At 38.5% G+C, this 27676-nt stretch overlaps 1 protein-coding gene across 3 annotated transcripts in view; it reads left to right on the forward strand.

The window, feature by feature from the left end:
• CDC14A (cell division cycle 14A) overlaps nt 1–21936 on the forward strand; it is a 169954-nt gene extending 148018 nt beyond the window's left edge. For 2 of the 3 annotated variants that reach the window (XM_079110671.1, XM_079110669.1), the window contains 2 exons: nt 1662–1781; nt 2514–4726. In XM_079110671.1, coding sequence (XP_078966797.1) covers nt 1662–1781; nt 2514–2970 — 577 coding nt within the window. In that variant the 3' untranslated portion in view covers nt 2971–4726. Of the gene's footprint in view, nt 1–1661; nt 1782–2513; nt 4727–19745 lie in introns of those variants that run through there. The other variant, XM_079110670.1, reaches the window with a different exon arrangement.
• The last annotated feature ends 5740 nt before the right edge of the window (nt 21937–27676 follow it).

A 27676-nucleotide genomic window follows, 5' to 3' on the forward strand; every position in this document is an offset into this window, starting at 1 on the left:
CTTATACCAAGCATTGAAATATGGTATGAGAATTATGATTTGCTGTGAACTACAGGATGCTCCCCCTGCCTGGGAATTCAGGCAAGGCTTGCTGTCTGTAAGGACATGTCCAGTGGGAAAGTATGGCTGGCAGGGCCTGCTCAAAGAGGAAAGAGTCAGATTTTGGAAGTTTTATTTTATTTTTATACTTTTTTAAGAGAAGTGCAAATCTTCTTTAAAATTTTTTTTGGTTGTAGATGGACACAATACCTTTATTTTGTTTATTTTTATGTGGTGCTGAGAATCAAACCCAGTGCCTCACACCTGCTAGGCAAGTGCTCTACCACTGAGCCACAACCCCAGCACAAATTTTGGAGTTTTATAAGTCAAGCCAGAGGTTATATATTTAGGGTTTATGGGCACTGGGGAAAGATTAATAAACAGTGAAGTGACTTGATTAGATTTCCCTGGAGGCTATCCACAATTTGAATTGTTAAGGAACAACATTGGAAGATAGTCCTAGTATCACCAGAGGGGCACAAAGAGGTCTCAGAGAGGGGGACCTGGACTCAGGTTGACAGGGTCCTTGATGTGTGTGACAGAAATGAATTTTAGCATGAGTCACATATTGAGGCGCAGAGACCTATTTAGGAAGGCAAGGAATACATATTCAAGGGAGTATGTGGGCTCTCTCAAGAGTGAGAAGTGCTCTTGGGGTTCTCAGGCTTATCTTTTAAAGGAAACTTGGTGAGGGGTGGGTATGGGAAAGAATGTAGGATGATATCAGTTTGGTGATCATAAATCAGTTCTTGGGTCTGGCTGTTCTCAGGATTCTAGTATCCTCAGGTTGATGTCTGCTCCATCATATGATCAAAAGATAACATTGGAAAAGTAGTCTGTATTATAGGTTTTGTATCTCCCCTTTGTTCAGTCTATTCTAAAATGCATGCATTAACGTGCTAATTAACAGTGGAAAGGGCAGTTTTCATAAGAGAGTGAATTTCCAGTAGTTTCAAGGTTGTGAGTGAAAATTTGTAGACGTTCCAGAAATTTAGGAGTGACAGGCCTGGGAGAGAGAAACTAGCATAAGGCTTTTAGTTAAAGATATCACCTTTTTCCTGCCTTTGCCTCCTTCTTACCTATTTAAAATTTTTTCTTCTATTCCCCCTCACTAATAATTAAGGATAAGAGATAATGAGGGCTCACCTTGGGTAGCTGTGGGCTGGAAAGGGCAGGATGGGCTTGAGTGGGACCCGAGGACCTGCTGCAGCATGAATGCCAGTGGGAAGGAAGGGAAGTGGCGGGGATGGCGGGACGGTGAATTTGAATCTCAGCGACTGGGTGACTTGGATAAAGAAGCCCTGCCGACAGGGTGACTTGGATGAAGAATCTTTCTGTTAGGCTCTTTCTCCTCTGTTGGTGGCGGGGGGTGGGCAGTATTATCACCTGCCTCCTGGGGTGGTGGTGAGCAGGGGCTGAGGTGACACCCTTGGGGTTCTTAGTACAGCACCTGGCAGAGCCAGTACCGTGAGTGATGGTGGCTACTGCTCTCACCATTATTGGGACCTGTCATGACATAATGAAGGTTCTTTAATTTATCTTGTCCTACTTCACTGGTGTATATTTAGCATAAACATACAACAACTTTACTGTGACACTTTGTCCATTTGTTTCCCACAAAGATTAAGTTCTTCCCAACAAGGATCTGTGTCTACTTTGAAGACTTCAAAAGTGGCTTTGTCTCCTTCAGCAACGGCCAAGAGGATAAGCAGAGGTTCATCTTCAGGCACCAGCGTGAGAAGGTAATATTTTCTCTCCCTTTCGGAGTATGGGTTTGAGGTAAAGGAGGTCTACAGCAGGCAATGGGTTTTCCTGTGATTTTGTGAGAAGCGGGGACAAGGAAGAAGAGGAAAACCCCCAAAGACTCCAATCTTCTGGGGCTTCTGTTTTTGTCTTGCTTGCAGGGGACAAGGCAATGGAGGGAATATCATAGAGGGTCCCATCCATGTAGTGAATCTCCAGCTTGCTTAATGTGATCTTGAAAATGGAGTTCATTTGAATATACAGATGATAAGTGGTATTATCATTTCTCACCTGATGTATATAAGCAGGTGAACTAACTAAAATGGTAGGGCTGTTTCATGTAGCTGAGCGCTTAAGTATGTATAAGTTAAATAATATACTAAGTGTGCTCTTAATTCTCCCCTTATATTTAACTTTCATTTACTTCCTGCCTCAGGATAAATAGAAACCCCAGTTGTTGTATTCCAGGATCTGTAGTCAAATTGTTTTAGCCAGCTTCTTTATGTTACTTAACTACTTTTGTCAAGGAACGTGACATGCGTAACTGAAGCCCACATATTATCATGTCCCTGAGGGTGATAAAAAGAAGCCATTCTATCATCATTTGCACTGACCAGAATCGTCTTTATCACATTCCCCCAGTGTCATGAGCATGTCTTAGAAGCACAAGCTCTGTGTAGTACACATCGCTATCTGAGTTTCTTCCCTCCTCTCCTTTGTTTTCTATCCAGCTTTTCCATAAACTCCCGGCTCGCCAGTTCTCTAGGGAACTTGAATGCTGCAACAGATGATCCCGAGAACAAAAAGACCTCCTCATCCTCTAAGGCAGGTTTCGCAGCCAGCCCGTTCACCAACCTCTTGAATGGCAGCTCCCAGCCACCTGCCAGAAATTACCCTGAGCTCAACAACAACCAGTACAACAGAAGCAACAGCAGCAGCAGCAGTGGGGGCAACCTCAACAGCCACCTGGGCCCTCACAGCGCCAAGACCGAGGAGCATGCCACCATCCTCCGGCCCTCCTACACCGGGCTTTCTTCCTCTTCAGCGAGATATCTGAGCCGTTCTATCCCTGTAAGTTCGCAGACATCACCTCTTGGTCCTCAGAACCCTGAATGCAACTTTTGTGCCTTGCCTTCCCAGCCAAGGTTGCCATCAAAGAAATTTAATAGTGCCAATGAAGCCTTCTGATCAGCGCCTGCCCTCTGTGCTGTGAAACCCTATGCACCACTTCTGCTGGCTCCTCTTCAAGTAAATGCCATGTTTCAACTGGGTTTTCTTCTTTTATTTTTCCCCCCGCCTTCCTCTTTTTTAAGTGGTTTCTCTTAAAGGGGAAATGACTTTCATTCCTTTCTTCGTGGACACTGTTGACTTCATTTGCCTTTCAGTTCAGTTTTCAAATCACTCTGAATATATGATAGAGAGGCAGGAGCTGAGTGGTGTAATTGATAGCATTTGCTGTGGTTGTGGTGGTATTAAGAATTATGGCTTTTTCTACATCATCTATCAATGAAATTTGGAGTATTGAAATGTGGAAAGTCCTGAACATACAGCATCTTCTCAGAACTAAGCATCAGGCCCTTGACTGTTCCACTTCCCGCAGGGAAATGGCCCATGATTAATTGAGTGGCAAATGGAAGGTGTTTACAAGAAAGGCTCATAGGTAGGTTCCTGGGACACAGGTGAGTGGAGAGCAGCAGAGTGTCACAAGATATTTAAAATTAGCCATCTTTCTTTTAGAGATGGGCAGCAAACATGTTCTACCAATAAGATCATTACTTAGAGTCCCAGGTTCCTTTTTTAATGATCAGTAATCCCTATTAGGATTAAGATAGGAGGAGAACTAGATTCCACCTTTCAAGGAAATGTGAAGCACGGTGGACATGACTGTACTCTGGGCAGGAGCAAGCCAGTGTCATAGAAAGGCTCTGGCCTGACATCACTTCCCAGCCACTGTTTCCTCAGCCATCATCCAGGGAGAGAGGCTGCTTTCTACAGGAAAAGGGGAGAAGGAAAAGTGCTGGAGGCAATGCTGCTTGTGGCCCACTCAGCAAAGCAGTAGCCCCGTGGCCAGTCCTTACTGAGACCTACTTCCGTTTGCTGGCAGTTTAGAGAGCATGCTGATGTGTTCTAAAACGGGAACGCTCTGTGTGTGTGTGTGTGTGTGTGTGTGTGTGTGTGATGTTGGACCCATTTTCATTCCCATCTCCACCTCAGGCTCCTAGTTAAAAATTTGTCCCCCATTCTCCACAACAGTCTTTTCCCTAAGAGAAGTTCTATTCCCAATGATGTTTTTCACCAATATTTTAGATTCCTTTATAGAAACAAGGGCCCCAGGTAATGGTAGCCCACCTACTCCTTAATTTGCTTCTAATCCCACTATGTAATTGAGTAGATATCGTTAAAACCAAAATCCACGAAGCTGGGAATTAGGTGTAAAAGGATAATGTACTTTAAATTTTCATAAAAATGTTTATAGATCACATACTTCACAGCAAGAATTGAGTTCCGTCAGTAGTTTCATATACTGATTGTGGATCAGCCTCTTTTTTAGAGCAGAATCAGATCTTTATATTTTCAGAAAAAATGTTAAATAGATAATTATACAGATACCTTGTGGATTTCAGAGCTAAAGGTTTTATGTCACCTACATTTATAGCACAAAGCCAGAACTTGACATTTTGATAAGAACGTTCTACGTTTTTGCCATCTCCATTTCCCCCTAACTGATGCAAGTGTGGGGGTATTCTTTAGACAAAGTATTGATCTCCCATATTACTTAATTTTGTTCTCATTACATATTTTGTGACTTCTTTTCAGCTTTCCTCCTCCTCCAAATCCCTCTTTTGGCTAGAATAGGGTGATTTTCCAGTAATTGAATATACAGTTATAGTGTGTGGGGGCAGTTGCTGCCCCCACCCTCCTGCCTCCTAAATATGTCATGTCATTGTAACCCTCCCAGAAGTAAGAGGCAGCAGGTTTCTGTGGTAGACCCTCTCCATGGAGCCTCTGTGCGGCCAACCCCTGCTGACTTCTGGTGGGAAGTCCAGAGTAACATGGAAATTCCCACTTGAAGTGGAATAAAGGAGGAGGTTGTGAGTTGTTTTTGTTTATGGTCCAGTGCAGCTTTTCTAATAGTTGTGGGTTTGTTGTCTAAATATGGCTGGCCTTCTTTCCACTGCTGCTGAACGTGGGAGACTTAGGGCCCTTGAGGAGCAAGGAATGAGTCACTCACCAAAAATGTTCTAAAATCCTTAGTTAGGAAAATGAAGTCTACATGGCAAATCCTCCCAGCACTTTAAGAAAGACCCAGAAACTCTTAGGGGAGAGGGTGACGGGTGTTTAGAGGGAGTCTAATATTTTAAAAGCTACAATTAGCATCTCTTTTGAAAGCTGCAATTGCTCTCACACTTTTTGCAGCAGTTCAGCCCCCAGAAAAATGTAAAAATGATTTCCTTGTTCTGTCATTAAATGCTTTAACACAGAAAACAGGAATAAATATTAAGGAATTCTTGTGGTTATGACAGAATACTAAGAATCATTCGGGTTTTATCTTTATTAATTTGGCCTCTTCCACTAGTCTTATGGTCTCACTTGCCCAGTGCAATGCAAAAGATTTCATTTTTGTTGACCCACTTACTGTAAAAAAACCAGTTTCACTCCCTGACAGAGGAATTTTCAAATGCGTAAGAAATGAGGGACATGTGATCAGGTGTGGGTGGGGTGGAAGTATTTTATTAAGTTGAAATTACTTGTGGTATCTGTCTTGAACATTTGCTCCGTTATATTTTTATGACACTTATCAGTGAATTGCTATTCATCTACATTGTCCTTATCTGACCCCCAAGTTCTACACCCCACCTTGGTCCAATCACAATACTCCTTCTTCCTCTGGAGTCCCATTGTCCACTATTCTGAGCTCTGTGAGGGCAGAGGTGTTGCCTGTGGTTCCCATGGTGGTCTACCTTGCGCCTGACATTCAGTAGGCACTCAGTTAAGTAATTGTGGATTGAATAAAAGGATGGATGGATGCTTACATGTATGATTGTGGTAAGAATTACTACTTCTGTGTTAAAGATAAAAATCTTCAGTGTCAGAGAGGTTAAATGTTTTGCCTAAGATTCTGCAGCAAATATGTAGCAGACCCATAGTTTGAACCTAGGTCAGTTTGACTCCAAAGACATATTCTTTTGATTACATTATAACATGTATGTATTATTGTAAGTAGTTAAAAATAGAAGGATAGGGCTGGGGTTGTAGCTCAGTAGTAGAGTGCTTGCCTAGCACTTGTGCAGCACTGGGTTCGATTCTCAGCACCACATATAAAAGAAAATCTTAATCTATAATTAAAAATATTTTTTTTAAAAAATAGAGGAATATCTAAGGATGTCTCCATTTTGCCAAGAAAGATCAGTGAAAGCTGGGAAGACAAGGGAATGTTTTAGCTGGGCTTTGGAGGAGGAGTAGCAGCCTACTAGGGATCGATGATAACAGCAGGAAGGGAAGGAATGGCCACTCTTTGCAGTGGGAACAGCAGGAAAAGGGATACAACCTCAGCACTGTGATCAAGTTCTTAGCTTCTGAAGACAGGTAGACCTGGGTTTAAATTCTGCCTCTGCTACTTCCTTTTTTTTTTTTTTTTTTTTTTTTGGTGGTGCTGGGGATTTGAACCCAGTGCCCCATGCTTGGGAGGCAAGCGCTCTACCAACTAAGCTATACCCCCAGCCCTGCCACTTCCTTTTCAAGAAGAACTTGGTGATTTATTTAACTTCCATGATTATTATAAAATGGGAATTATTATAATCAGAGGCAGATCTAGGGTTTCCTTTGTATGTACCTGGAAGCTTATGCAATTTTATAGGACCTGTCTAGCATAAAGACTACAAAATATTTATTTTTTGGTAAACTTTATACAAACATATGACTATGTACTTTGAAAGGGGTTGGTGCCCTATGGAGTGTTAAAGCTAATGTGTTAACAATAGCAATACTAATATCTATAAAATAAAGTGGTTACAATGTTTGAGATTATATGAAGTATTTTGCACAGTACTCATTAATAGTGCTCAGTAATTGTTAGCTATCGTTGTTTCAAGAGCAATGAGTATTCCAGTGTAGCTGAAGCTGGGGGTTACCCGAAGATGAGGCTGGAAAGTGAAGCTGAAGCCAGACTGGGAAGTACAGTGTGAGCCAGAGAAACCTTGCAGACAGGAGTGACTTGACAGACCTGAGTGGAGGAAGATAGTTCTGTTAGGCTTGTGGACAGCAAGTCTTCAGGAATACCCTGAAAGGCAGGGAGACTAGTTTGAAACCTCTCTACTGTCCTCAGCCTCTCTCAGCAGGTGTCATTGAATAAATGCTGTGCTTCTTTAATGATTATTCTGGGTTTTAACACACATCATAGTATTGATACCATTAAAAATTATGTATGGCTAATAGCTCTAGCATAGTTTTATTATGAACTGATTAGCTAGCTTTTAACAAAACGGCTCTTCTGGAAGCTGCTTTGGATATCACCTGTTTGAATCTTTTCTTGTGATTTTAAAAAAATTGTTAAGTACTAGCCTACATTAAACTTCATTATTCACTCTCACAGCTTAATCTTTAAACACTGCCTGGAATATTCTCATAGTGAAGATTGGAGATTGTGTCCATGATGACAGTTCTTATTTCTTGGAACATTCCCATACATCTCCTTTCTGCTGTTTTTTCATCCCCTTTGGTTGTTTGCATCTTTAATAATTTTCTAACTCAGTCTCTTTCTAACTTTAATTCGTATTGTAGAGTTGGTAAACTTTTCTGCAAAGTACCAGACATTAAATATTTTTGGCTTCGTGTCCCAGTTGTTTAACTCAATCCATAAATGAAGGGTGTGGTTGTGCTCAATAAAACTTCATTAACAAAAATAGGTGGTAGACTAAATTTGAACCATGGGCTACAGTTGGACGACCCTTGCTTTAAAGCAGTGCTGGATAGTACTGAGGTCTAAGGTTTAGTCACCTGTTCTCAGTGGCCAGTGATGACCTGAGGCTAGAGCAGTAGTCTTGCATTCCTTGCAGCAGAGGCTTCAGGCAGTGCATCTATCTATGCAAGTGCATTTCCCTCTTGTCCCCAGACGCTATGTTCCCTTGTCCTCTCACCTGCTCCTGGCCTTAGGAAGACCTTTCTTGGGAGGCTCCTGTCCTCTTCACCAGTTTCTCATCTTTCAAGACTCCCACTGCCTTCCTGTCTCCTCCATGAGGCTCTTCCTGAAATTCAACCCACCCAATGTTTTCCTTTTTATCTTCTCTTGCTTTCCATGGTGAATATTTAATACTTTGTTTTTATCAGTATATAGTGGTGTTAGTACATACATGAACATGAACATCGATATTATTTATGTACTATTCATATATCAGATGTCTCCAAATTTTAAATTTCCTTTGTGCAGGCATTTCATTAAGTTCTCTTGTATTTCATGGTTTCTGACACAATGCCAGACGCAGAAAGGAATAAAACTTAAAATACATACTTGGTTCATAGTTAAAAGGGAAATTGAAATTAAGTATCGTGTACTTCCTACTTTTCCTGCATCTTCTTACACTGTGGTTGAATTGGGCTTGCACACAATACTCTGTTCCCAGGGTAGTAGGCGTTCTTACACTCAGCTCATTAGGGTTGTTCTTTGTGAGGACTCTGGATGAGTTCTCCATCTCAGATTCAGCCAGTGTAGGAACAATCTTGGTAACCTGTAAATAGGTTAATTTTTCCTTGTGTTTTAACATCAGGCAGAATGTAGACATATTATTAGGGCACTTTTAGTGATTGAAGTAGTACTTGGAAAAAGATAAAAATGTTGAATTCAAGCTTTGTAAGATAAACAGTTTGATGAAAATCTACCAAGGGATAGGCATACACATTAAAAGCACACTTCACTGTTCCTTTGGAATAATGTCAGTGGTGATAATGATGAACAGTTACTTATTGATTATTTAAACATCTATCCCCAATAAAATGCTACTGCTTTCCAGTAACGTGTAATATCATTTCCTGATTAAACTCGTTGCCTTTTCCCTTTGCCTGTTCTTGGTTTTTAAAAACTGTCATCCTATCCTGATTTTAAATATTATACTTATTCAGGTTTATCAAATATTTGTGAATAAATAGTGTTTACTAAAATAATACTTTAACATAAAAATTATTAAATCTGTGAATGAATATATTTAATATTTGGATATTAAATATTACATTTAAGAGTAAGGATTAGTGCAACTTTCTAACCTTTTGTTGTATATTTAAATTGCTGTGGTTTTGCATCTTTTTGGTAATATTGTCTTAGTTTTGGTGTAATTTTTCAGCTAACAAATACTAAACAGTATCAAGAACAGGAGCTCAGTCTCTGTATTGAATCATATTTTTGTTCCCTTCCCAGGGGATTTGGAATTTTTACTTGACAATTAAAGCATCAAATTGTTTCGAGGTCGGCATGGTTCAGATGATGCCTTTAAATTTCCATATGAGCTCCTTATGTGCGTGCAGTGTGTTCTGATATAACTAACTGTAATTTAAGTTTCCAGTGTTAAATAATGGTTCTGTTTTCTGTATAGAGCCTGTCAGCTTTTTTTGTCTCTCCATTCGAAAGGACTTTCCAAACACAAAACTTGCCTTTAGTGACAAGGTTAATCAAAAATATGTAATGGAGAAGAACTGATTTATAGTCTCAAATGCTTTGTAGTTATTAATTGCCTTCATTATTCATCATAAGTTTTACACCTTCTTTCTTATGTAATATCAATAATACTGCCTATTTTCATTCCATGATTTCTTGTCTTTATGGGTAGTTTTAATTTTTTCACCTTGAGGAGCTCCAGTGATAAGTCATTTTGATGTTGCTTTATTATTTGCAGCTCAGCCTGTGAAGGTTTGCCTCTGGGTTTCAGGCTTTGTCAATGTTCTTGGTGTTCCTCTTTCTTGTGTGTTATGCCATTTTAGTTGGTAGATTCACAGTGGATGGGAATTAGTTTTTTTCTCTCTGTATTTCCCCCCATCCAACTTTCTTCAAGAAGTTTTATTTTTGATTGACACATAATAATTACACATATTTATAGAGTGCAGTGTGATGTTTTGATATATGTATAATTGCATAATGATCAAATGAGGATAATTAACATATCCATCACCTTAAATATTTGTCATTTCTTGTTGGCTGTACCTGATCCTCTATATCTTTAGTCTAGAAAAAGTTCTTAGTGACCCAGGCTCCTATCTCTTGGTGAACTGGACCCAGGCTTGCTTCTCAGGCAGGGAAGCAGCTCTGCAGAAGTCCTGTCCTAGGAATCACGGTCATGGCTTCTATCTGTCTACTTCTACAATGGGGAGAGCCCAATCCCTGCCCTGATTTTGGGCCAGGGACTTTAGGCCTGTGTATCCACAGGAGTGAAACACCTCTGCCAGTTTTCAGCTCTGTAGTTGGTGGCCTGCCACTGTGTCTCAGTTTGTTTCTAGGTTACAAAGATGTCGACCTTGCTTTTGAGTCCTGCTGTACCTTTTCTTTCTGCTTCATCTTTTAAAAATATTTAATTTAAACACAGAGTGGGTAATTTAGAGCATAATTATCAGTTCCGTCTTGACATGAAGTAGGGCCAGGCTCTGCAGCTTGCCCTTTAGGGCCTTTCTGAGTCCTCCCAAACAGCTTTTCGAGTTCACCTTCTCTACTGCTCAACCTGAACCTTCTGCTTCTGCCAGGCTCAGTTTCTCTTGTCCTTGAACATGTTCTGCTCTTTCTGCCTTTGTCCTTTTCTTGCATGCTGTGTTCCCGACTTGGCCTACCTTACTTCTTCCCGTTGTTTCTGAGACTCCTTCCCATCAGGAGTTGATTGAAGTCTTACCTCCTCCCCTCACCAACTCCTGCAGTCACGACTTTTTCTGAAGTTGTCCTGTCTGTTTTGGTTGTTTGATCTCACCTTCCTTCTTTTGTCTTGAGGGTCAACTGTCTCTTAGATTTAGATCTTGGACCCCTGCCAGATTGTGTAGAAATCTTGAGGTTAGAAATATCAGGTTAAAAAATATGACCTCTTGTTTTCCTCATAGCACCTGTACTGGGCTCTGCTTACCTCTTGGTTGTTGGTAAGTATCTATTCCATACTTTTATCTTCTCTAATATTGAGTAGGTTATTTATCGCTTCCAAAAATTTGAAATTTTGTGTGTATATGTGTGTGTGTGTGTAAGATCTTTAACCCAGGAAGGCATTTTTTGCACACACATGGGAGTTCCTATGGGTGTGCATGCATGTGCAAACAAGCGCAGACCCCACATGCTGCACATAGCTAGTGAATGCTTTGGATTTGCTCTAGCAGATGCCTCTGCTTAGTGACACAGGTTCTCCTTGATAGTGAAGGCTGAGGTGTGGGGTAGGAACCATGGGACACATATACACAGATGTTTCCCTCTCTTGGGGAAACTGTTATGAGTCCCTCAGCCTTCAGTTGAGGAAAAAGCAGTAAACCCAATGAGAAAAGAAATCTCCATTTGAAAATGAGCTAAATAAGATTGGTCATTCCAGTCTGATTCCCTTCACTTACTCCTTTAGTACAAATTTCTTACTCTTTAGTAGCTCCAAAATCTTTACTGTTAAAGTGAGGCACAGGCTGAGTTCTGACTTAGATCCCGGTTTCTACACCCTCCTCCCTTCTGATCACACCATGCACGCTTTGAGGTTCCTTTTTCCTCATCACTGTCAGCTGCTGCCCTCTATGCTTTCAGGTTTTTTGCATATACTTTTTAGCTACCAGCCTCATGCCAACATTCAGGGTGAATGTAACATTTTTCTAGTCCATCATCATCATCACCACCATTTATTGAGTGCCTCTGATGTGCCAGGCACTCTTTTAGGTCTTCTATTTCATTATCTTCTTTCTCTAACTTGGAAATCAAGACTCTAAGAAGCAATAACTTGCCCAAGGCCTCATAGTGACTATATTTTAAACTTCTTTAACTCTAGTGGTCTTTTTTTTTTTTTTTTAAATTCACTTGGAAATCCATTTAACAGACTTAATTGTTAGGAACATTGCTTCTGATTTCTTTCATCCTACAAGACTCCTTTCCAGTATTCACCTCCCCTCCTACCTCTGCTCTGTGACCTGTCTCTCTGACCCTTCCTCAGTTTATTTCTTTCCTTTTGTAGGTTGCTTAGTCATTTCTCCTTCCCTTTCCAAACATCCTTAGTTCCACTTGGAAATTCTGTAGTCACTTTGTTATTGGCCTTCACAATTATGTCAACTTAACCATTTCTTGTATCTGTCCCTTGTCTCTCTCTGCTGAGTACTTTTAGAGAAGAATTCCATAACTTTGCCATTGGCCCTATTTCAAATGTGTTTCTAATTTACTTCAGTGCTCTCAATGAGTTTACTGATCCCTTTTGGTTTCCCTTTCCCCTCCTCATATTAGCTTTTCCAAAAGTTTTTTTTAAAAAATATTTTTAGTTGTAGATGGACACAATATCTTCATTTATTTTTATGCGGTGCTGAGGATCAAACCCAGTGCCTCACACTTGCTAGGCAAGTGCTTTGCCACTGAGCCACAACCACAGCCCCCCAAAAGTTCTAAATATTTTTTGTCAGTAAACCCCTCTCCTAACCTCCAAAGGCCAGTCAGCCTTATCTCAAGATCATCTCAGGATTTGCTGAGAATGTAGAATTTACTAAAAGGAATTTCCTTCAACTGTTCTCTCTCTTAAAGTTTAACTGGGTCTGACTCATTTTCTTTTCTCCTTCCCTTTTTAAACCAAAGAGACCCTACCATTTCTCAATGGTAATAACTCCATTCTCTGTACTGTTCTTTCCAAACTCTCAGAAAGATGCCTCATCCACTTCCTTCCTCTCGTACCTCTTCAGTCTCCTCCTCTCCACCTGCCTCCTTGTTTCCTCACCTGTTAACATGTGCATCCACATTGGTAGGGCTGGTGCAGTATAGGCAGGAGTCCTCCCTCCTCTTTTTGTGATTTCTCTTTAATGGCCAAACATGGAAAAAGAGAAGCCCACGTTGTCGCCTCTCCCACCTCCCTGGTGACCTGCTCTGCAGCTGAAGGTGGACACCCATTCTGCTGAGAGTCTGTCCCACAAATTACCACTTCTAAGGTCAGATTTGATGGTCTTAGGGGGTCCTCATTCTTCTTAGTCTTTCTGCAGCATCTGACAATATTTTCCTTGTGATTTTTCTTCTCCTTTGATTTTTGGAATAGAATTAACCCCTGTTCCCACCCTCTCTATTCTGCTCCCCTTGAGTGGTTCTGTTTTTGTCTTGTCTTCCTCTGTCTGGTCCTTAGTCACTTGCCCTAAGGCATTGACCTTGGCCCTCTTCTCTCTGTGGATAATCTCCTTAGCATTTACTACATTCCCAGCTTCCTGTGGGCATTTCCTGGGATGGAGAGAGTATGTGTTCCTTCAGCTACATGCTCCTCTCTGGTTTCCTGGCTCAACTATTCCATTTTATTCACTTAATCATGCAAGTTAGACATTTGGAATCATCTTGACACTACTTCTGTCTTTCCTCAGCTACATCCTGTCACTAAGTCCTGTCAATTCTCCCTCTAAAATGTCTGTTTTGGGGAAAGTCCCTGCATTCTTACCTCTGCTGCCCTAATTGAGGCATGAAGATGAGCTGTTGTATAACCCTTTATATTTTCTCCGTTGTAAGTGTCCCACCTTTAAACTCCCCTAGACTACTCTGAGTATTAAATTTCTAAGACATTGCTGATTGAATCGTTCTTGTATTTGGCATCATTCAGTGGTTCCACTCTACCTAGCAGTCAAGTCTGGATCTCTTGACTTGCTGTTCTGGGCTCTTCTATGTCAGACCACGTTCCTTTCTGGGACTGTGCTCCAGCAACTCTCCTGGATCCTGACTGGCTTTCTGCAAGAACACCACACCCTACCCTGAGCAGAACACTAGCATGCGCAGTTTCCTTTGATTTTCCCACTTTCTCTGCTTGGGTTTTTGTTTCCTGTCCTGACTCAGTAGTTGCCTTTTTGATGAAGCATTTGCATCCCATCCAGGTAGAATGCCTCTTGCTTCTTGACTCTCATGGGGCTTTGTTCACACCCCTGCCCCTCTCATGTTATAGTTAATTGTGTAAGAGTCTCTCTCTCTCTCCACTGCTGGTTTTAAGCTTCTCAGAAGCATCTTTATTTCCTGAGGTTGTATAGTATAATAAGTACCTAATAAATATTTATTGAACTGAAAGCTGGATAATGTATCTGCATACATGACTTGTTAAGCTAGGCTGCTTAGGAGCCCATATATCATTGTTAGCAGCCGAAGCACCAACAAAAAGCAAACTAAGTATTCAGCTTTAGCTTTAATATATTGCAATCTGGAAGTTGTCTATTTTTTTTCTAGAAACTTGGCTTTACTAAAATAAGAGAAAATACATTTAAATCAAGCTTGCATCAATATAATTTTGGTGTTCAGATGAACTGAAAACACTCATGTAATGGTTGGCTGAGTCAAGCTGGGTGTCAACAATCTGTCATCTAACAATTGAGCTCTTTGTGATTGTTGAAAAGCATATATTAAATTCCCCCAGAAAAAAGAATCTATTAAAAACCATGTAGGAAGGTGAAAGAATATTTTATATAGCATTTTAATTAACCCAAATTGGCTTATTAAATCTTAGGGCACCTAAAATGCTTACAGAACACTGTTGAAAAATGTGTATATCCCTTTCATAGCTGCTTTTGTCACAAACCTTATCCTTTTTGTGTTAACAGGATACCCATGAAACCTTATCCACCTATATTTTGGTCCAATGCTGTTATATTAGCAGAGGCAAGTACTTACAGTAAGGAAAAAATACATTTGTAGACATATGTATCAATGCACACATTTTGCATGTTAAATTCTTGAGCAGTACAAAAGCTGAAAACAATTGCAAAGCCATAAAGAGGCCCAGGAGTATAGAGGCAGTTATAAATTTTTCTCAGTATTGTGCTCCTTCATTAAAACTTTTAAACACGGAGTTATATATAAAATCCCATATTGACAAATGTGTATTTTTTTTCTTTAAATTATCTGTCACATTAAAACAAACCATTTTGGTTGGGTGCTTTTTGCCTCTGTAGTTGGAACTCACACCAGGGATAACTAGCAGACAGTATTTTTCGTCCTTTTGGGATTTGGGAAAATGGAGAAATAATAGTAAAGAAAAAAAAGAGTCAATGTGGCAAAAGTCCATGAAAATTTTTACTGATTCTTTTATTCCAGGGATTTGAACTTTAAGATATTGCTTCATTCATTTGCTGCCAGGGATCTTTATCTTTCATTCTCCTTTACAATTTGCTGCATTTGATATCCAACTTACAGTTTTTTTTTTTTTTTTTTTTTTTTTTTTTTTGCGGTGCTGGGGATCGAACCCAGGGCTTTGTGCTTGCAAGTCAAGCACTCCATCAACTGAGCTATCTCCCCAGCCCCAACTTATTTTTTAAAAAAATATTTTTAGTTGTAGATGGATACAGTACCCTTATTTTATTTATTTATTTATCTTTATGTGGTGCTGAGGATCGAACCCAGTGCCTAATAGGCGCTAGACAAGCACTCTACCACTGAGCTACAACCTCAGCCCCATAGTTTTATTAATTAACCATATGTATAGTTTTTATGTCTGCAATTATTAGACATTTTTCTATCATGATTAGGTAACTGGGCTGTTTAAAAAAGAAACACCTCCAGAATAGCTAAATTTTTAAAGTTAATACCCACATCTGCCAAAACAGATTAGTAGTGAATTTCCAGAACAGAACAAATTGTCTTGATCTCCTTACCTAACACTGTTTTATGTCAAATCTTAACTGCTTTCAGGGAACAAGACTTCTTGATGTAAGTTTATATTTTGACATAAGAGATTTTGAGGCTACGAGTGTAGGGCAATTTTAATCCCCATTTGGGGGTTGAATATTGTTGCATTATTTTTTATGGCATTTATACTATAGTAATACTATATATTGATAATAAACTTGATCTAGTATTAACTCATTATAACATTGTTTAATTTACCTACCAAATGAATTTGAATATTGAGAAGTTAAGATCTCTTGCTTATATAAATAAGTGCTAACTTACAAATAACATTTACACCTAAGGTCTCACTTTCTTCTCTGCTTTCATCACCATTATTTTTTTTTTTTATATTTCAGATACATTAGCAGTAATTCATTGTGGTAACAACAAAAACATTGGCTAAGTAGAAATAAAACCTTAGTTAATCAAAATACTTAACCTGGATACTCTTTTTAGAGTATTCCTGAAAAGTTTTTTGGATTCAGTCTTGATGAAAATAATTTAAAAATGCATTATCTCCTTAAATGGAATAAACATTCTATTCTTCTTATAGTTTAATTTTATTTATTCACTCAGGATTATACCCTCCCTAAGATTCTATTTGTCTTACCTTTTTGTTGGGGTAAGAGAGAATGTTGGATTGGCAATGGAGTGATCACAGAACAAAGGCTAGAAGCTCTCTTGAGGCATTACACTATGGTGGCCATCGTTCTTTAGAGCCACACTGTTGAGGTTAAAAATCTAACTCTACCACTTGCTAGCTGGGTGATCTTGGGAAAATTACTTCACCACTTTGTGCCTCAATCTTCTCATCTGTGAAATGGGTTGTTGAGAGCATTTAATGAGTGAATATGTATGAGATGTTTAGAAGTGTGTCCAGAATATAGAAAGTACTCAATATATATCTACCTCAGAATAGATAAACTGCTAAGAAGTTTATCTGATTTATTAAGAGCTCTAGATAGCTTTATGATGGACCTGAGTCTAAACATGAAATTCATTTGTGTTTCATATATGCTTGATACACATAGCCTGAGGATAATTTTATGAAATATTTTCAGTGTACCTGTATATGTTATGTTATGACTTGTATATGTTATGACTTGTCACATAAGGTCAAATGTGGAATTTCCTACTTGTGGTGTCATATCAGCATTCAAAAATTTTAGATTTTGAAGCATTTTAGATTTTAGATTTTTATTGTCAGCAATCCCATGCAAAGGAAGCATGGAGTTATGCTTTGGTTATAATGTATATTAGGTCAAAGGAGGGACTAAGGTGGCTCATCCATCTGTCTTTCACAAGTGGAGAGTACTGGTGTTTTCCTTAAATTTGTCTCGGTTGTGGCTGCGTACATACTGACCCAGAGTCCTGTGACAGCCCCCTGTTTGAGCATGCAGCGCTTGGAATCTGAGTGCTCCCGGCCTCCCACACTGCTGCTCCCCAGGGAAAAGGCCTTGAGAGGTTACTTGTGATTTGTTAAAGCTAGTACATCTTGTAGACTCTTAACAATTTTCTTCTTTCATTAGTCCATTTGCATTAAGATTTTTATTGTAAGTTAGATTAAAAGGAAGTTAATTTATAAATACTGAAGTCAGAATAATTTTCTAAACTTTTTATTGATCTTTTATTTCTTTGAACTTTCATTACACCATAAAAAGAAATCATGGATGGGCTGGGGTTCGACTCAGTGTTAAAGCCCTTGCCTAGCATGTGTGAGGCACTGGATTGGATCCTTAGCACGATATACAAATGAATAAATAAAATAAAGGTGTTATATCCATCTACTGCTAAAAAATATTTAAAAAAGAAATCATGGAGTATGTTTTGTTTTGAGAATTTTGGTATTACATTTTCACCCCCACTGCCTAGCGTATATAATTGTTGAATGAATGAACTGGCATTGCATACGGCCCATTTTTTGGCCAAATTGTCTTCATTTGTTTGTGGAGGCCTGCTGTGCCATATCTGCAGTGTGAGAGAGCAAACTGGATGTGTGAAAAAGGAAGCAGTAGGGATGGCCGTGAACTGTATTTGAGGCTGGATTAAACACCACCTAGACTCTGTGAGTTTTGCTAGGTCAAAGCAAAGGCTTTGACCAGGAGACTAATGAATATATATATTTCATATGAGTAACAGAAAGCCTTAAGGTATTCTAGATATTTTCTGCTTTCCAGATCAGTGAGTGCCATTATTCACAAAGTAAACAAATAAAAGCACACACACCCCTATTTACTCCCTATACTCTGATGTACACATAAGTGTCCTAGAGGAAAGTTCATTTTGACAGTGGTCACTTATCTAGTGTCTATTTGCTGTATCTTTATTTATTGGGAGTTGATGGAGCTTTAGAGGTCCTTATAAATACAATTTTGTTCTAAATTTATAAGCAATTTGAATTTTCTAATTCTATTAGTGAAAACATGTACAACTTTGTAATTGGGACAAAAGCAAAAGTTACATATGCTCAATAAAGCACTGGCTGATTTATAACGTGCACATGTGGTTTTCTTGTAGCAGGGGAGACTTACCTGGCTCTGCCTCTGGCTACTTGCCATTCTTGAGAAGAAACTGGGGAAGAGCAGCTAGAAAAATCACACAGATCCTTTTAGGCTGAAATGCTAGTATGGTTACTGGTATCCTGCAAGTTAAAAGTAGGTTTGCGTCAAGGTGTTTGACAAGCTTTACTGGATTTTCTCAGGGTCCTAGCTTTTTAATTCCCTCTGGGGACTCAGGTATATTTATATTATAGTGTCCTTGTTCCTGATCATCTCACTCCTGTTTTGAAACCTTAGCATAAACCCCATCTGATATGAAGAAAGTCAGTTTACCCAACCTTTTCCCTTCTTCCTAGCAGCTCTTGACATTTCTTCCTTGACACTTGTAGCCTGGGGAACCACTCCTCCTTCCCTTTCATCTCCTGTCCTAACCCTTTCTGGTGCACAATGTTCATTTTACACTATGTATATTACTACTTAGTGTTGATACCTCTGTCTTGTCATTTCGTTCCTGTGATGACAATGTGGTCTTTCAAGATGAGGGACTGTAACTCTTTGACCCACTGTACTTAGTAAATGGCTATTGATAGGATATAAAATTCACTGGAACTTTGAAGCTGAACAAAGGTAGTTTGAATCCTTGTTTATGTTCTTTGGAAAATGGACAGATTCTTTTTTGCTGACACCTATAATATCACCAAAATGGACTAGTTTCAGAATTCATAAGACCTGTTAATTAAATGCTGCAAACCAATTTGGTAAATAATTTCTGGGTGAAAGAAGAAGGCATTTGGGAGAAAATCAAGTAATCTTTGTTGTTCTAAGGCATTTGAGTAGAAGATTGTGCAAAAAAGTTTGCTAATGTTTGTATTGATTTATGTCTTTCTATTTTTTTGCTGTACAAAAATAACTATTTGGCAAACCTTTTCTCTCTCTCTTTATCTTCACTGGTTTATATCTATTATCCATGCTTTCTGATTACATATCCCACTCATGTTCCTTTTACATGTTGGTATCTAATGTGACGTGGGAGTAACTTGTTTGTTTACTTGAACATTGTCTGCTGTTTGTTTTGACTGTGAGGCTGCCTGCATCTGTGCCTTCGGGTCTTAAGATCAGATTTCAAAGCTGAGAGTACTTTGTTTATCTAGAAAGGATTTGTACCATATTTATTTATTAAATCCAGACATTCTTAAGAAATTTATTTAAATGGTGACTAATTATATTAAATTGCAAGTATTAATAAGTCATTGATATATATTAAATGAAAAGCATATATCTTCTCAAGGCTTATTCTTATCATCTTCAGTAAGTTGCATATATCATTTAATATTTTTTGAGTAAAAGTCAATATTTTGCGCAACAGTCTAAAACCTGAATTTAGGTAGGCTCTTCATTTTCAATTAATATGTAATTTTAATCACTTAATAAGTTAGTAAGCCTTTTAAAACAGTTTTCTTACAATCACTTTATGTAGCTGAGTTCTTAGCAAATGCTTTGTTCCCCCATCTTTTTCTATTTTTTCTCAGTTTATTTCATTTATCTTTTATATAATAGACCCAAACTGCCTTGTGTTGAAGGAGGAAGCTGCATGATTTGCAAGCAGTTTTACATGTGATGGAATTTAACCCGAGCTTATGTCTCTCCCCGCACAGTCCCTTCAGTCTGAATATGTTCCTTACTAAGGCCTTGCTGCTTGATGGAAGCTGTTCCTTCTTAGACATCTGGACAAGCGATGCGGAGGAGGGCACCAGCTTGCTGGAAGGATGTCTCTGCCTTCTTACCTTAAATTAGAGAGAGCACTAAGATAACACCTTCAAAAGACTTGAAACCAGACAGCTGGTTAATGACTACTGTAAATGCACTGAAACTATGTTTATGGAGATTTCAATACTTTTTATGACAGTTTTAATGTTGAATTTGGTATTTTGAAAGCTATTTTTAATGTATTTCGGTAATACATTTGTTATTACATTTACATGTACAGTGTTACATTATGTATGTATTGTGAACTTCAAAAAAGACTATTTTGATAAATTTATAAATGTATAAAATTATGTAAAAACTAGACTATATTTTGATTTAGATTTTTCCTGTTGTTTGCTACCAAAAATTTGTATTCTAAACTTAGTTTTAGTATGGTCTTGTCTTCAATGAATTAATAATTCCTCTCTATTAAGAAAAAGGGAGAAAGTTTTTAGGAAGTGGTTTTTATGCTCCCACTGAGAATATGACAGATCAATTGTGTTCTTTGGGGATTTCAGTCTAATTTAAAGAGTTCCTCCAAGTTTATTTCTACCAAGAGTAGAATCGTTTGATATGGCTTATTTAGGACAAAACCCTTCTCCTTCATTTTTGTTCTTTGAACCATTGAGATTAGTTTTGTATCCTTGGAAGCTTAAAAAAAATAACAACATCCAGTTGAAGATTAGAATCTTCATTTCAGGATGTTTCTCCTGAAAGCATGCTTTTTCTCTGAAATGACTGAACATTCCAAATGCTTTTTTTTCCCCTCCTCTCAAAAAAAGTGCTTTTAAAAAATGCCTTAAACCATTTATTTTGCCTCTATTTTTCTCTTGTACATATGCAGAAGAGGGCTACATATTTTAAAATCCACATCCAAGGTCTCTGAGAGCTCTCTCTCTAATTGTACAATAATGATTTTAATGACCGAAAAGCACTTCAAAAGAGTTATTAACTCGATTAGAATATTCTGCTTTTGGTACGAGGTGGTTGTTTCCATGTAAATCCCATGTGGTCTGACACCAGTTTAAATCAATGAGGGAAAAACTGAAAAAGATGCTGCTAAGTAGTTCTGTATATCCGGGGAGTTATTTTTGAACGAACAGAGTATAACTCCCTGACGCACACGCAGGTGTATCTGGAACCTAAGATGAAAATGAAAGGATCCTCTTATGGGTACTCATAGCCCTTTCATGTGAGTATAATCTTTTATTTAGGTCTCTAGAAGCCTGTCGGTTTCATTTCCGGGAGGAGCTGGAGGGCCCTAGATCCTGGTTCTCTTCCGGCTGCTTAAGGATGGACTCACTCCCACCCTGCAAGTGCTGGGTCAGGGGATTCATGTGAAGGGCTTGACTCTGAGCAGTTGAGTTATTTATAATGTATTTATTAGGGAGGGGTACCTTGAGACTATTATTGCTTCAGCAAGACATCTTGTTCATGTTTTACGCTTTTAAAGAGACATTTGAATGAATGTTTGACTCAGGTTTGTTAACATAACCTTCAATAACTGCAGTACCAAAAAGTTGCACTCAACTGATGAAAAACAAAACAAAACAAAACAAAAACAAAAAATGAACTGTATGTTTTAGGAATCCAGACTTAAAACAAGTGGAATTAAATTGTATATTTTTTTCTAAAGCTGAAAAAGTATTTTATTAAGAGTTATTGTAAAAAAAAGATTAGTTAATTATATAGGAAGATGATTGTATTTTTTCAAATTATCATTGAAAAGTAATTAAGATGATGTTTGTGAAGTAGGGGAAAGGGAACCGTATTGATGTTTTTAGTTCTGTGAACACTAATTGTGTGCAGCTGTTAAAATGATTATAAAGTTGACTACTGTAAATTTTCCATAATTATGTGTGTATATAAATCATATGTATTTACATGTGTATGTCTTAAAAATTATTTGTACACATGTGCATACATAGATACACCAAGAAGGGGATGTATATAATATAGAAAGTATATAGCAAAGTAATTCTACTCCAGTAATAAAGATTGTTTGACATGTATTTTGCTATGAATAGTTTATCTTCCAAAATATATTTTGTTCTATTTTAAAGTATAGAAGAATACACTGCTAATAAATAGTAAAAGTCTTATGCAATTTACTTCTTGACTTTTATAACTTGGATTTGGAGTTATCAATATGCTGAAATTTATCATTTTCTTTTTGACTCAGTGTGGTTGATTCCTTTTGGGTTTCTCCAGATCTTCCTTCTGGATTTTTAGTTTATCTCTTATTGACCCTCCAGCTTGTGACCATTGCTGAAAATACATGAGCTCAAACTTTGTGCTTTGAATTTCACAGAAGCCAGATAATTTTAGGTTCTCCTTCCTTTTTTCTCCCAGTTTCCGTTAGTAAAATAGTGATCATGATCAGTGTTTGGGTCCTGCTAGGTCATTTATGACTATTGGTGACTGTTGTGTAACACATTAGTCATCAGTTCCTTTTGAGAAAGGCTGACCCTTTTTCTTAATGGAGAAATCCTAGAAATACATCAGATGGAAGAAACTTCACATCTGTTGGATGTTTACCCTGAAGTTTCAGCTTGGGAAGAAGAGGCTGCACTATTTATTGGAAATATTTTAGGTATTAAACTGGATCTTTTTGAGTTGGGATGTTTCTGAGTTGTGTTTTTTGGTTTTCTTTTCCTTTTCAGAATGCAAAGGAAGGGTTGAGGATGAGAAGGTTTCATTTTTGGAGTTAGGAATATGTAATTACCTATCCTTATAACACTGCATGGGACAGTTACCATGGGACCATATCTTAGATAAGAGATTTATGAATCAGTGAACCCCATCAAGAAGGGCAGAAAAATCTCTTTTCGATTGAATTATTGTGAAAAAGAAAATGAAAAAATAAACAAAAACGAAGAACAACTAGTTAGTTTCAACAAATTTCTTACCTATTGGTTTACATGGGTTTGTTATTATATGCAAAATGATTGATAAACATCAAAAGACATCTGGAAAGATTACTTAGCATATAATATATATTCATCTGTGATTCACATATAGCAGGAACATGATTAACTATTAGGTACACAAGTATATTTTCATGCTTTCTTTGGTGACATGCTAAACCATTTATATGTTAAGAGTCTCTGTAAACAATTGTTGCTGTATAAGTGGAACAGTACGCATGTCATGGAAGAGGTCTGTACTCTTTAAGTACTGTCAGCCAGCAGAGTTAATGATGCCTGCAAAGTCTTCCACTCTTCTTTGCAAGAATTTGGTCACTGTTTGTCTTCAGAAGATTAATCAGGGATAATTGCAATTATAGAAGGATATAACTTAAAGCAAAAGATAAAACTCCTTTATTTACACATTGGTTGCATAGGGTTGACAACTATAGCATATAAAAAAAGTAAAAAATAATTAAGTTATTTTGAGCTGAATTGAAATGTTAATATATTCCCACCCAGTTCCTCCTCTATGGGTTGAATTATGATAATCATATCAAGAAGGAGAAAAATAGCTTTTCTAGAGAATTTTAAACTTTTTTGGTAAGTGCCAAGAAGAAACATATTAAAAAGATGTCTTAATGTAAAATGTATTTGGGGGACCAGTTTTAAATGGACAAACAAAATTAGCTGGGCTTTTCACTTCTCATGCATCATTTTAAATCTGCATGCCCTTGAAATTGAGGTGCATCACATTGCCACTTGATATTTCTTCTTTGGTTTGAATCAAGTTTATTAAAACATTTTTGAGAAATTGGACTGCAAGTGAGAAATGGGTAGTAACTGTAGGCATGACTGAAGCTTCAATGTTAACATTCAAACATCAGATTTTGGGGTAATGCTCTATCAGATGTATTTTGCTTATTTGTCATGACTCTTTCAAAAGTATCTGAAGTGGCTTCAAAAAATAGCAGTTGTGGCTCAGGAGGCCGAGGCAGGAGGATCAAATGTTCAAAGCCTGCCTCAGCAATTTAGTGAGTCCCTAAGCAACTTAGTGAGACCCTGTCTCTACCAAAAAAAGAGGGGGTAGTCTGGGGGACGTGGCTCAGTGGTTAAGTGCTCCTGGGTTCAATCCCCTGTACCTTAAATAAATAGTGAGTGCAACACGGAGGAGAGAATTGAGACTTTGGACACTGAATTTTGAAACAACTGATGGTGAGACTTAATGCTGAGGTAAGTAGGCCTCTCAAATGTCACAGGATATCTGTTCTCTTCCTGAGTTGGGAAACTCCAGGACTTTTTATTGGGATTAATTTTACTCATTTTAAGAAGAGAGAGTATCTTCATGTGAGATTGTCAATCTCGGCATTCAGATCCCCCCAAATCCTGATGTCAGGTACATGGAATAGAAGTTTCAAAAAACAAGTTGAAACTAGAGATCAAAATAGAATAATGAAAAAAAAAAAAATGGAATAATGACAGTTCATTATCTATCATCTATCCATCTATCTATCTATCAATCACATATCTGGCCTTTCCCAGAGCTAATGTAACTTTATTATAGTTTGTGTAAATATAATATTTCTGTATATTGGGGAAGTTTAATAAAACTTGGAGGAAACAGAGGACCTAGAGACTTAGGATTAAAATAACTGGCTCACCTTTGTGTTTAAAAACAAACAAACAAAAAAACCCCCAACTTTGGAAGAGAGGGAACCATATTCTAAAATCTAGGTTTCTTTCAGGCAGAGACATTTAACACCATTCTACACACTTTCAGAGAGATGCCACCCACAAGTGACATGTTAGGGGCATCTGTCAATTTTAGAAAGATGTAACCAGTTAACCATTCAAGCACTTGGCACTGTAACGTGCTATCTGCTGAGTGACCAGCAAGGATTGGATGGGCCCAGGATTTCCTGATTTGAGGAAATGAATAATATTCAGTTCCTCTTTCTCCCTTGACCACTCTTCCTACCAGTCTGTTTCACAAGTATGACTGGCCAATCCTAGACTTTTCCTGCTACTTTTGGTGTGGTTTGTAGTTTGCTTTACCATTTAGACCACATACCTTCATTGACTGTGTTAGTCAGCTTTCCATCACTGTAACAAAACACCTGAGATAAACAAGGTTCATTTTGGCCCATGGTTTCTGAGGTTTCAGTCCATGATATGTTGGCTGCACGGATATGGGGCTTGCATCTGGGAGCATGGGTGGAGCAGTGCTGCTCACCTCATGGTAGCCGGGAAGCAGAAAGCTCACTTTTATAAAAGTCCCCCCTCCCAAACCCATTAAAGCCATGACTCTGTTAATGGATTAATCCATTCATGAGATTGGAACCTTCAAGATCCAATCACCCCCTTAAAACCTCACCTCTGAACACTTCTGCTTTGAGGATCAACACACGAAATGTTGGGAGATATTCCAGATCCAAATCTTAACACTGACCAAGGAATAAATGGCAAGGAGCTGCATCAAATGGCAATTATGCAAAAGGAACTGTGATTTGTTAGCAGAAACACTGGTGGCAGAATCACCAAGCTCATGTCACATCATGTGAATCTCATGTCACATCACCACAGAGCCCCACCTGGGAGTTCTCTCCTCTGCTATTGCACCAGAGGCTGAATGAGGGACACTGCCTTGTCATGACAAGAGGTGGGACTGCTGAATGCAACCTTAAAAATCAACGAAACTGACAAACGGAAGACTTTCAAATAGCTTGATCTATTTTAAAGTCAAATCTGTTGGGGAAATTATCCTTAATTAAGGATTACTGTTTAAGTGACAGGTAGTTAGGATTGTTAATTTTAAGGTAAACCAAAAGAGCAAAAGTTCACCCATATGGTCTGGAAGAGAGATAAAAGTCAATTACTAAGTTAGGATCTCAGACGGGAAAGCTCTGTGTGTTGGGGGTCCCCAAGACCACTCCCAGTTTCTGTGATTCTCCAGAAATACAGGACTCAGCATAAAGCTGCACACATTGCTAAAACTTATTACAGAGAAAGAATACAAAGCAAAATCAACAAAGGGAAGAGAAAAGGATCTGAAGGAAACCGGGTGTGGGCTTCTGTGAGTCCTCCCAGTGGATTCACACAGCACGCTGCTTCCCCCAGCAACGATGTGATGATGTGTGACATGTTGCCCCCTGGAAACTCATTAGAGACTAAGCACCCAAGGTTTTCACTGGGGGTGACTGTGGAGGCACCTCTGCCAAGCACAGACCCAAATCCCAGATGCCAGAAGGAAAACGGGTGTTCAGCATAGACCATATTTGCACAGTCCAGGTACAGCGAGCCACCCTCATCATTTAGAGGAAGTTTTATCAGCATAGGGAACGGTTTACCAGTCAGGCTCGCAGGCACAAGCCAAGGTCACCCTTGCAAGCTGGCTGATCTAAGGCAGCAGTGTGGCCTGCTACTTCAACACTTTTCTGTATAGTCTGTATCATAGCCAGCTAACATTCATGTGCAGTTTTACTGCATGAAGTTGATCCAAAAACCTGTTTCCAGAAGGCTTCTTTGAGGTGGGCAAGTGATGTGGTGTTCCACAAGGTTCAGAGTTCTGTTTTCTGGTTTCAGAGTTCTGGGTTTTAAATGGATAAATGTGGAAGTGGTATAGCTTCCTCTTCTAAATGCTCTTTTGGCCATAATAAACGCTATCTAATGTCTGTAACATTCCAATCATTTTCAGGTCAAGTTAGAGTAGTAGGTAAAAAAATCACCCAATCTTTGCTTTAAAAAAATGAAATATGTCTGGGATACAGCTCGGTGATAGAACACTTGCTTAGCATGTGTAAGGCTCTGATTTTGATCCTCAGCACCCCAAACAAATAACAAAAGAAGAAGAAGAAGAAAAGAAAAAAGTTCTGAAACTAATTTCAGTACTAATATGTCTAAAACATCCTGTGGAATAATGAGTTTTACACACAGACAGACAGACAGACACACACACACACACACACAAACAGAATATCAAATGGCAATTTCTTCCCTTTCCGTTTCTTAAAAAAATGTTCATGATAGCAGGGTGCAGCTGAAGAAGGAGGATGGCAAGTTTGAGGCCAGCCAGGGCAACTTAGTGAGACCCTGTTTCAAAATGAAAAATAAAAAGGTCCGGGGGTATATCTCAGTAATAGAGAGTACCTGGGTTTAAGGCCCCTATTGCAAAAGAAAAGAAACTTGTATAAATGGAGAGAGATATTTATGCTACTGCCAAGTAACATAGTGAGAATGCCAGAAGACCCAAATAATCAATTGGTTGCAATACCAGTAAAAATTTCAGAGAGTTAAAAAAAAAAAAAAAATAGCAGTGCCCAGACTCTCTTCAATTAAACCAGAAGTTGGGGTGTGAGGCCCAAGATTTGGAAAAACACTTTTTAAAGCTTTCCAAGTAATTCCTGATGTGCAGAATTTAGAGCCCAGTGGTAAAGAAAAGAGTTTGGGGAGCTCAAAACTATTTTTTTTTTTTTTTAACAGTCTAAAGTGCTTTCATATCATTTAATGAGGAATTGAGATATAGGTTGAGAAATAATAGAGTAAATAATCCCTTGGATCTATTGTCTAATGTCTTGCTCAAGGGACGGTGCCAGGAACCATGGGGAGTATGAAGATGTGGCACAAGGATGGGAAGGTGTGTCATTTATGTCTTCATGTCCTTAAGGAAGTTACAATCCAGTTGAGGAAACTGCATAATCATGCATTTGGTTGATCTTTTTTGATTATCAGAGAACCTCAAGTTTAGTTTTAGCAACAGAAGTCTTGCTGAATTCAAGAAATGGACCCAAATGCCTGAACCTGAGCTGCTGCCGCTGCTGGAACGGGGAGCTCCGCATCGCAGGAACTCTTCCTCACTGCCCGCACCTCTGGTGGAAAGCGTGACTGCCACCAGTGGCCACACATTCAACTTGAGCTTCAGTCTCCTGGAGAGATTC

This window comes from Sciurus vulgaris (assembly GCF_902686455.1).
Source record: "Sciurus vulgaris genome assembly, chromosome: 1".
NCBI lineage: Eukaryota > Metazoa > Chordata > Mammalia > Rodentia > Sciuridae > Sciurus > Sciurus vulgaris.